Genomic DNA, 11,950 nt, shown 5'->3' with positions numbered 1-11,950 from the left:
TCTCATCAAGTTCTCCGTTACCGTATTGAAAGGTTTTACTACTTGCTAATGTGCGCTGGATTGTAATTTGTGTTTACTTTTTCTTACGTGGAATCTCATTTTACGGCGTGGATCTTTATTAGGTCTCCATTTTATATTGTTTTAAAAGTTATGTTATTTCAACATCCATTTATATCATAATTTTTAGATAATCAAAATTTTACAATAAAATGATATTGTCACAAAAATTGAAGCAATATAGAAAGAATGTAAAAAGATAATACGAGTATGCGAGAAAAAATTATCAAAAATGATTGTTCAAATATCATTTATCTTGTTTTAATTTACTTTCTTACTTTTCTAATTTTTTTTTTACTTTCATAGTGTAGTTTTGGAAATATAAATGTAAAATTATTAAAATTTATAGATGCAATATTGCAATATGTTAAAAGAACTAAAAGTAGTATCTTTTATTGAAAAACAAAAATCATTTTATAAAAAATTAAGTATTTAATATGAAATACACAAGTTTCAATACAAATTTACTATTTTAAACTTCTTAACAAATATAAGTTTGCATATGATAGAAAACCCTTGTTTAAAAACTAAAAGATTAAACATGACAACTTTGTGATTGATGCTACAAGTGTTAGACAAAAGGTGAGACAAGATACACGATAAAAATTGAATTTTTTGTCATCAATTAAACCACAACATAACTTTTTGTTTAAAGTACAAGTTGTCTAAAAGACAAACATAGTCTTTTGTCAACCAAACATCGCATAAGACAAAAATTTGTTCAACACCATATAAAATTGTTGTGTTGTTCTACCTTGTGTTTAGTTGTTACGTTCAATATTTATCTTTTAACAAATTAAATGCACCATAAATCTTTTTTATATCCCAAATCACTTAAAAACTATATTAATGAAAAGTGAAAATAGAGAGGATTCTAATTTGGTAATTAACACATATATTTATTATGTTGGTTTAGGTCCTTGAAGTGTACTCATCCTCAAGCTCTCATGTTCGATTCTCTCCGGTAATAATTTTAGTCGGTTAGTATAGTTTCTTAAAAAAAAAAAACGCATATTGGGTGGATTTATTGATATTTTTATTTTTTGTTGGTGGATGTGTATAGGTTGAATTGAATCCATCTTGTCCATTTACTCTTTTTTATCCGATAATAAGTGAGTGTTTCGTTTGGCTCTACCCATATAACAAAATATTTTAGGCCTCATATATTAGGAGCCCACCTCTCCATATAGCTGAATGTTTATGTCAATGTTCAGCCGTAATTGATAATTATCAAGTGTCGGGAGCTTTCATGTAACCCTTGTGTGCTTTGGCGATTCACTTATTCGAATTGCAGTTAAGTTGAGCGAGTAGATGAAGACTTGAATGTGTTCATCCCCTGAGTGAGCATTTATCATGTTCCTAGACATGTGTTAGGAATTAGAATGGTATCGAACTGAATTAGAAGTGACATGTGTTTGTTTTTATCTCTCCATCAAGGTGTTGTGCAATAATGTTTAAATTAATCTTATTTCATATGAGTAATGTGAATTGTACTATACATACCTATGCGAATTGCTTGTTTGTATCACTTTGTTTAATTGTTTTCTTTTGATGTTCGACTGAAGTTTTAGAAAATTGATGTTCACACATTAGAGAAGGCTGGGACACACATGTAAAATACGCTTTTGCCCCCTCGGCAGTTAACTGCCGAGGAATTTGAAATCCGGCTGCAGTTAACTGCCGAGGAATTCCTCGGTAGTTAACTGCCGAGGAAAGCATTTATGCAGACAGTAGGTCCTGCATTAATGCTAACCCTTACCAAGCCGTTTTTAGGCCAGTTTTGACCTGTAATTTCACCAGAGCATTTCCATAGGCAATTCAAATTATACAACAATGAAACTCGGTCATAAACAAGAAAAATACAATATCTTTTACATTTGTCCATAATTAAATCAAACCGACATTTGGTTCAAACCACACAAAAGTTTGAAATTCATCAAAACGGAACATAGTGTCCATAATCAAACAACACATTACAACATATTACAACTGTAAAACAACATATTACACATCATTAAATTAAATCCCTACTTACATTCATTACAATTGCATATGGAACGAACATATATATATATAATACATTATTTTCCACCATATTCCTAAACATAAATCCGACGTCGCTATCGTCTTTAATAATCCAAGGCATATAGCTTGCCGTTTTCCATGCGAATTCATCTCTATCTTCTCCTAGGTCTATCATTGGCATTAGAGCAGACAAGTGACGTGTATATTGATTTTCACCAAGATGCTCAAAATAAGCGTTAAGTTGTGTCTTCAAATCATCAATAGAGTCCGTCGGTGTTATCATAACCTTAACCGTCTTTTTAAACGAGCAATACCTAACACGACCTTCAATTCTTGCAACCTCTGACATGTTTCACTTGACAAAAGCTTTAACAAAATAATCATAGATTAGAACAAAATTAAATGGAATGTAATAACGAATAGATCAAATGCGTAAACATTAATAAGCTATAAATAAGTATTGCACTAGTTTCAAGTAAATAAAAGTCATATTATCATATATATCAATATCAATTACATAATGTTACTTATATATTGGCCACAAAAAATTGGCATTACAATTTTGACCCCAAAATATACGTCGGTGTAATTTCTACAAAAAAAAAGGACTAACACCGACAAAAAAATCCCTTGTTAAAGGCCAAGTGATTGGAGAAGATCAAGTGACATAAAATCTTCCTCATCTTCCGCAATAACTTCAAATTGTTGCTTTGGTTTTTCGGGAGTGTCCAACAAAATAGGCGCCGCTTTGTTTGATTCCTTTTGTGGTTTTGGCGGTTTGTTTCCACTTTCAATAGCCATGAGCTTTCGGAACAACTCATGTTGATCCAAATACTCATCTTCCCAAGTCACCGCATCTTGTTTCTTGTGATTGTGCCACTCCGTAGATGATGGAGGTAGTGGACAACCATTCCTCAAGTAAATAAGCACAAAGTGATTAGGAATTACCCCAAGGCACATGATGGGAGTTTTTTGCTTACCCGGCGGTGGTGGCCCTCTTAGTGGGAAAAAAGATTCCGAGTTACCAACTTCAAGATTTGTCAACACAACCACACACCTTTTGTAATAATTAGCAACAATGTGCCCCATGTCCGGAAAAGTCAACCACTTATCAACAAGATGTGCACAACTTTTTGTATTTGCAGGAGGATGTAAGCCATTTAAAATGTAGTTATAACGATCCTCACCCGCAAATACTTCAACATAATCATCTCTATGATCTTTCAATTCTTGAATAAGATGTGTACGAATCATGAGATGATTTTGTTCGGTCTTGCTCTAATTCCTTGTTGAAAATCCATTTAAAATTTGCATCTGAGTCATTTTTAGTCGTTTCAGCCCCAGGGGCATTTTGGTCATTTCACACGAAATTTCGGCAGAGAGAGGTTACTTTAAAGTACCTCATTTAGGCCATTGGTTCGTTTTAGTCCGTTTTGTCAAATTTTAGTCGTTTCGCTTTACGTTTATTTCAAATTACGTTTTTTAAGTCAATTTTATTATTTTTCCATTTTTTAAGTCCAAAATTTCCAAAATTTGCATTCAAGTCCTCCAAGTTTTTTTTAAGTCTTTTTTTTTCTATTATTTTCGAAACTTTAAGTTTTTTTAGTCCTCTTAAGTTTTTTTTAAGGTCCTTTTGTCCAAAGTATTGCAGATTAGTCCTTCTTTAAATTTACAGATCAGTCCTCCAAAGTTTCAAAATTGCAAAAGAGCCCAAAGTCCAAAATAAGCCAAGGCCGAGCCATTTCAAGGCCAAAATCCAGGTGTCCAGTTCCAATTGGTCCAGCAATACACTTGGCAGCCTATAAAAGGCCCTCAATCATTGCCACACCACAGAATCATCGCCAACTCATCAAAAACAGAATCACCAACTCATTTTCACGCGCGCTACGCGCCACCATAACAGAACCCTAACAAACTCTTTCAGCCATTGAAACCACCGTAACAAACACAATTCAACACCAATTTCGTTCCAAATTCACCAGCAGAAACACAATTCAACACCAATTCAAGCAAAGAAATTTATCATCCAGCACGTAGATTCCACAAAAAAGCAACAAAACAGTTTCAATTTTCCAACGAATTGTGGCCTATTTCGATTCTCAGAGTATCTTCGACGAAGATTTTCATCATTGAATCGTCGTCTTCTCCCTGCAATTCAAACCCTAGGGTGATCACAGAAAGAAGACCGAAGAAGAGTAGAAGAGGGATCGAATTCGAAGTGAATCGAAGAGGAAGAAGATAAACAACGTTGAAGCACTTACCAGAAATCTCAGGGAGAATTCGAAGAAGGTTTCATCATCTTCTTGCTCAGATCTTCGTTCGAAACCAGGTAAACACACAGATCCTACTCATTTTTGCATCATCGAAGAATCCATGGTTAAAACGAACGGTGAAACGAGTTAGATCGAAGAGTTTCGAACTCTGTTCTTTCAAAAAACTTAAAAAACTTCGAAACCGAAAACAATCAGTGCATAGATCCATCACGTTTCACCGTTTGTTTCGAATTTAGGGTTCATATTCATGGATTATGTGAGGATTTAGGGTTAACTTAGAGTATCATGTTGCCTGAACCATCGAAGAAGATGAACGGCGCCGTTAGGGTTAGGATGAGAGGAAGAGAGAACGAGAAGAAAATGAGGAGAAGAAAGAGAAAGAACCTGGTGAAATGAAGAGAAAACCGGCCTATTGTTTTTTATAAGGGAGCGAACCGGACCGGTTCACCTGAACCAGTCTGGTTCACTCCCTGAACCATCTCTTCTTTCATCCTCACCGTTCGATCTGCTTCATGATGACGTGTACGGTCTAGATTGAGTGTTATGGTGTGCCTGCTTTGCCTTATCATGCGCTGCTTGTCCTGGACCCTCAGATCTAGGGTTTTGATGGATCTGGATCAATCCAACGCTCCTGATGCGTTCGGATAGTCCATATCCATCAAAACTTTGGGCCTGGGCTTGCGTTTCTGCAGATTTCGTTTTTTCTCATGCATCTTTGCTATTTCCTAACACTGTTTTGCTTTTTACACCTCTGTTTATGATCAAAATTACTTGAAAAATTCTATAAATTTTTGTACATGTTCTTGTTAATTTTTGTGATGTTTTTATGCATTTTGTTTACTGAAAATCTTGATGAAAAATATTATTGCATTTTTCCTGCTTTATTTCCTTGATTTTTTTGTGGAAGTTCATGAAAATTTTGTCTAATTCTATTTCAAATTCTGGATAATTGCTTGTGATACATGTTATATGATTTTGTGGGTTTATTGCTACTGTTTGTGTTTGATATTAACACATGAGAATGAATCTTGATAGGTTACTTAGTTTACAAGTTACTTGTGTAGATAAATAATGCAAATATGCTTGAAGTTTGTTTTAAAATGCCAAGTAGATCATGTTGCCTTAATTCCCATTCCAAGACCTGATTCTAAACTTTTAAAAATGTATTGGAATGTGAGAATTATAGGTCATATGGTTCTTGCATTCTATGAACAAATTTTAGCCATGTTTGCACTCATTTTCTATCCTTTATGTTCTAGTGTTTCTCTTGCTTTATTTCCTTTGACATTGTCATGTGCCACTAACTCCTTCCATTTCATGTTTCATCATTTCATAAGCATCTCCACTTCATCCCATATTCATCTCTATTTCTTTCTTGCAATTTAGTTTGTACCAAAGTTAGAATGTAAACATTTAGGAGATTTTTGTAATATTTTCCTTTATGCACTTTTAATTTCTTGGCAAAGAGGCCATAGAATGTATCTAGGATGTGATGTAAAGGACAATGGACTCTAATGATGTACACCGACACAAGCACCGACACATGCACACACATCACTATATAGTTAGAATATGCATGTTTAGATGTATGTTTAGGATTGTATGTTTAGATGTATGTTTAGGCTTTAGACTTAGAAAAAACCAATTTTCCAAAAAAATATGAACAAACTTCACTCAAATCTTTTTCACAATAAACTTTGGGGTCAAAACCCCATTGATTTTCCTTTTCGTTTTCTTAATCAAATCTCAATAAATTTTAATCATACTTTGACTTGTTTTTTGCAAATAACTAATCAAACCCCACTCTTTTCTAAATCTCATGCCCTTGAGGCCTCTTTCTATTCTTCAAAACTCCATTTTCAAATTTAAAATCAACCAACAAAAACAAAAATATTTTTTGAGAGAGAACTACGATGGATTTGATCCCTTAAACGGGTACGTAGGCAAGGAACAAAATTCCTTCAATTCAACTAAAACTAAAATCCAAAAACATTCTTCTCCCTCCAATTCTTCACTTAGAAACTCTTAGGTTTAATAAACACTTTCAAAATAGCATTTAAAAATAAAGCGCGCGCGTAGAAATTAAAGACGGTTCCTATAGGATACTATAGTCGTTATGGGTGCCTAACACCTTCCCGTAGCGAAAACAACTCCCGGACCTCGATTCTCAAGGGTTTTGCTTACTTTTTCCCTTCCCAAGAAAAAACAAGATATCACCGGTTTAAAAGGTTTAAACGTAATCAATGTTTGACACCCGAAAACCAAGATAAAACACACACTATTGTCCAAATATTTCTTCACCAAAGCATGAGCCGATTCTACCCTATTGGTGGATCTACAACCAAGATGCAACACACGGTCTGTCCATACCCTCACTATTTTCTCCTTCACTTCATTCAAGGTGGTCATGGCATAGGCTAGGAAAGGTGGGAAATCACTACAAGCATCTTGGAACTCCACTAATGCATTTTCATATAACTCTTGAGTGGACGATTCAACCATATCTTTCCATGCCCTCATGATCTTCTTGACAACATCGCGATTACTCACCTCTTTCCCATCCTTTTTTCCCATAGGATATTTACAATCTAAGACGCACCTTTGTTTAACATTTGCTTGCACATGAAAGTAACAATTCATACCATAACTTTCCGGGAAAACAATTCCAACCGCTTCCATCAAAGACCCATCTCTGTCGGTAACAATCACCTTAGGCATATTCATCTTTGAAGTAAGAAGTTTACGCAACATTTTTAAAACCCAAACAAAGTTTTCCTCTTTCTCATGCATCAAGAATCCAAACCCAACCGAATATGTCAAATCGGTCGAAGTTACCCCAACTACCTCAAACATTGGCATCTTATACAAGTTAGTTTTGTAGGTGGAGTCCATAACCAAAACCGTTGGAAAATTGTTAAACAACTTAACGGATGTTGGATGAGCCCAAAAGATATCTTCGATTGTATTACTTTCACCATGTGTTCTTGAGTAATAAGTATAGTTGTGCTCCTCCAACTTCGAGATTAGATATTGCAACGGCTTCTTGTCACCTCTATTTGCCTTCCATATTTTTTGACGTTCATTGTACACTTGCTTCACATTTGTCATGCAATATGGTCTTTTGTTCTTCAAGTGTATCAAAATATTTCTTGGAAGCATCTTGCTCTTGGTCAAGTCATGTACAATCTTCTTGTCATCCTCCTTTAATCTACCGGCAAGAATGTGTCCTTCTAAAGCCGGCTCCATCGCATGGTTGTGAACTCCATTAAGAATGTTCAATCCCCATTCCTTTGTTTGCGTACTTTGATATCCACTAATCATGAACAAGCACCCGCATTTTCTTGAGCCCGTTGTCGCATGCTTTGGTTTTTTTTTAGGCACTTTGTGAGCTCCACTCCTTTCACACACTAGGCGCAATATTGGATGGATCAAGCTTGATCTTTGTGTAACAATTGTAAATACCGCCTTATTTGCTTGACAACGTACCCACCCAAGCAATTCTTCTCTATCTTGAAACTTAATGTCGTCAGAAAAAAACCTAGCCGTGTCCACTTCATGGGCTTGAAGTGGGACGACACCGGGGCTAACATATTTAGAAGCTTGTTCAATGTTTGGTTTGACTTCAACCTTAGGCGGCTTGACATCTCCGTAAATTTGGACAAAATTACGTTTTGTCTCTACCGAAACATCTTCCGCGTTCTCGGTCATTACTATAATTAAACAACACATAAATATGAATTAACAACTAACTAATGCATAAACATCAATGCCATAATGAACTAAAACAAAAAAAACAAAAAAAAAAAAACAAAGAAATTTTTTTTTTGAAAAAATGGCAGTAGCTGCCATTTTTTCGTCCTTCAAAATTTTCCTAAGTGTTCCTCGGTACTTAACTACCGAGGTTTCCCTCGGCAGTAAGCTACCGAGGTTTTCCTCGGCAGTAAGCTACCGAGATTCCCCATGACAGTCTTACGTGACTGACGTTGTAAACCAGCATGACAGTGTAACATATACAAAAAATAAACCGAATAAAATGCACAATACCTATTTTTTTACGTCAAAAGTGCGTTGAATGATCCTAGGCTTGATGTTTGAATCATTTGGGGGAAGATTTGATAGAAAAAAATTATTGGATTTGGGGGGAATGGATGAGTTTGATATGGAAGTTGATGAAAATAGTGTGTAGGGGAGCAGGTTTCCTGTTTCATCTGACGAAACATAATACTCGGCAGTTAACTACCGAGGAAATCCTCGGCAGTTAACTGCAGCCGGATTTGAAATTCCTCGGCAGTTAACTGCCGAGGGGGTAAAAGGGTATTTTACATGTGTGTCCCAGCCATATGGAATGTGTCAACATCAATTTTCGAAGTTTTATGGTCAAAAGACTTGTTTATTGACTGAGTGGTAAATAATTACATTTAATTGAGAATTGTATATACTTACTATGATTGTGATATTAGTGATTCAGAGGAGTTTTTCTATTACGTTCTGTTTTACTACATTCTTCTACTTACTTATTTTAAAGTATTTTTCAAAACCATTCCACGTATTTGAGGGAATCAAATTATTTGGATTTTTTATAAAAACAATTTTAAGAATTTCTTGTGAGATTAATTGCGATACGTCTATGTTACTAGTGATATCCTTAACCTACATGTTTATGTTATGAAAAATCTATTTTCGCAAGGAAGATTAGTAAATCATTTTCCAAAAAGGGTTTCAAACTATATTTTGGGGTCTTGGACGTCACAATTGATCCTTATAATAAAATGAATATATTTCAAAGGCTTTAGCAGATACAATATTTATTAAGAAAATGGAAGACTAAAGCGAAACTATAGTCCCCTTTGAGAACACAATAATAGTAATACTTTGTTCCCTCCAACATCAAACCAAAATGTCATAATTGATTAAAACACAAGATCAATATATAGCTTCATTAATTTCTATCATACAATTGATGAAATAACATCATGCATCACACCTAAGGTAATTAAGCAACATCAAGATAGACAATTTCACGAAACTCCAACCTCCTAGTTTCATTGTACAACGTTACTCGTTTGTTAGGCCAGTAGGTTAACCATATCCAACCTCTTATCTCCCACTCCATTGTTTTTCCAATAGCTCCTTTATCCACTTTCCACCACACTTTTTCACCATATTCATCACCCGCAAAAATAACCCCACCTTGTCTATTAAAAGGTCTATAAGCACTAGAGTAACGATTTTTAAACCATGACTTTGGATTAAGCAATGCACATTTAGAAGGCTTGGATGAAAAAACTTCTTTGCCATCCATACTATCATGAAGAAACCAATTCAAATTTGCACTATAGCCATAAACAGATTGTTCAAATTTCCATGGCTTTAAACTAACGGTTGTTGATTCTCCAGCTGATACTTTGAGTCCTAAGGGATTTTGTGGCTCAATTGAAGCTTCTATACCTTTGTCAATACCAATTTCTTTTTTTGGATTCTCCGTTGATTTTCCAACTGATAGACTCATAACTTGGGTTTGAATAGTTGGTGTTAGTTGTAATGATATTCTTGATGGAAAATGTTTTTCAGTTGCACCTGCCCCTCTTTCCTTCACTAGAGAATCATTTACCAATTTGGTAACATCACACCTATATAGCCAAAAGAAATCAACTTTTAGACTTGAAAAATAAAATAAAAAATTACTCCAATATATTGAATTACATGCAAATTCTTGTTATTTAGATAATGCAATTGTCTAAAAAAAGGGATGTTGTTATTTACCAAAAAGTGGATGATGTTATATATGTATTTTTTAAAATATACAATTTAAGAGAACTTCAAGTATGTGGAATTTGAATAAAAAATAATTAATTTATTAGAAATTGAGTTTAGAGATTCTCTCTCTATCTCTCTCACAATCAATATGAGTTTAGAGACTCTCTATCTCTCTCTCACAAAATCAATGGCTCTCAATAGAGATTTAGATTTTCTGCATTCCGCAAGAAACACATACAATCATCACCTTATAATAACCATTAGATCGAGATAAGATGATCCATATTTTAAGTTTGATATTTCCGTTTTTAAAAAAATTAAAATTTGAAATGCTTGATTTTAATTCAAGGCTAACAACGTGGTGACCGCATGAATTTGTTAAGTGCATTAAATCGAAATTCCTCTCAACAAAAAGATTTAAACAACAAAAAATAGAAAGATAACAAAAAGATCGTCCTTTACTGATTGCAACTAATCAGTGCATGTTTAGATTGACGATGAATTTAGCTAAACCACGCCATGCTATGGTGATTTCGTCGAACTCACCATCAATTGATGAGGCTTTTCTAGCTTTCCTATATTTCTAAATAGAACATGAGATAGTTTATTTATTTTGTTTTGCTAACTAATATGCTTATTATTGGCCATATTATATCAATATATTTTATCTTATTAATTAAAGAGAAATGATATTTTGACAACCACTTTTTGACAACTTTTGGACAACTTTCTCTCTCATACTCACATGATGTTGTTATCATCTCTCTTCCTTTTTCTCTCTCCATTGTTTTTGACCAATAAGAAGTGAGAAAAACAAGGTTGTCAACAAAGTTGTCATCAAATAGATATCAAAATATCATTACTCTTGATTAAATGAAAATAATAATTGTGATTACCTTATGTTATCAACATTGACCATGATTTCAACCCACGCCTCTTTGACAACAACTTTGTAATTGAACTGAAGAACACTTTCAACTTGGTGATACTTGAGAGAAAATTCAAGTTTCTCAGGTGGATTACTTTCCGATTTCTCTACATCCATGCATGTAGCAGGACAATAAAGTTGCACTTTCCACAACCCACTTGTTGAAAATGCATAAGAAAACAAAGAACATGGCGTTCTAAACATGTTTTGATGCTGTTCTTCAATCTCACCAACCCAATTAGTAATTCCAAGGTTCACAGAACGCATCCATTGTTCTTGCAAATTCGAGCCCAAAAGTTTCATTAATGAATTTGTAGCTTGTCTTGATTGAGTACTTGTCAAATGATCTTTTAAAAAACCAATACATGCATCACTAATATTTTTAGGTGCTTCATATATGCAAACAAGGACAAAAAGAGTGAAGAAAGTGAGGTTAAAAATGTTTGGTAGGTTTGGACCAGAGTCAAGTTTTGGAAACCTTATTAAAGGGCTGTTTTTGTTTGAACCATAATGAAGAATGTCTTGAATGAAATTAACAAAGAGATTTGAAATTGTTTCTTTGTCTAATAAATTTGTGGTTTTTGAGCTTGGCTTAAATGGTTTTGAAGTCCAAAGATGAATAGGGTCAATATTATTGAATTCAGCAACAATGATAAAAGATAGTTTTGAGGATTGATGGATTTTGGATATGGTGAGATTGAGAAATGGTTGAGATGTTGTTGAAGAACATATGTTTAAGGAGATGGAATTTGTTTCCCATTCTGAGGTTGGTGGAAGATTTTGAATCCAACAAAATACATCAGGAAAACTGAAAGGCGCCATTGGATTAATTGGAAGAAATTACTTCAATTAATTCAACTTAGTTTAACTCTGTTTGTAGGTGCACTTGGTTGAGGCTTCACACATGATT

The 11,950-nt window shown here is 34.3% G+C and overlaps 1 protein-coding gene across 1 annotated transcript; it reads right to left on the bottom strand.

Annotated features, from left to right (window-relative positions):
- Positions 1 to 9,261: 9,261 nt before the first annotated feature.
- LOC146939989 (uncharacterized) lies at positions 9,262 to 11,950 on the bottom strand. The gene is made up of 2 exons (XM_085753566.1): positions 11,009 to 11,950; positions 9,262 to 9,985 (listed from the first exon to the last, which is right to left on the bottom strand). The coding sequence occupies exons 1-2, from the start codon at positions 11,860 to 11,862 to the stop codon at positions 9,349 to 9,351; spliced, it is 1,491 nt and encodes a 496-aa protein (XP_085609692.1). The 5' UTR covers positions 11,863 to 11,950; the 3' UTR covers positions 9,262 to 9,348.

This window comes from Medicago sativa, chromosome 3 (assembly GCF_051527215.1).
Source record: "Medicago sativa cultivar Bolivia chromosome 3, Bolivia_mono, whole genome shotgun sequence".
NCBI lineage: Eukaryota > Viridiplantae > Streptophyta > Magnoliopsida > Fabales > Fabaceae > Medicago > Medicago sativa.
This window is presented reverse-complemented; position numbering and strand designations above follow the sequence as displayed.

Excerpts from the sequence above, each read along its gene's own strand:
- LOC146939989 (XM_085753566.1), bottom strand. The coding sequence starts at position 11,862 with ATGGCGCCTTTCAGTTTTCCTGATGTATTTTGTTGGATTCAAAATCTT. Across the intron at positions 9,986-11,008 it reads GTCAATGTTGATAACATAAG|GTGTGATGTTACCAAATTGG; the intron begins GTAATCACAATT and ends TTGGCTATATAG.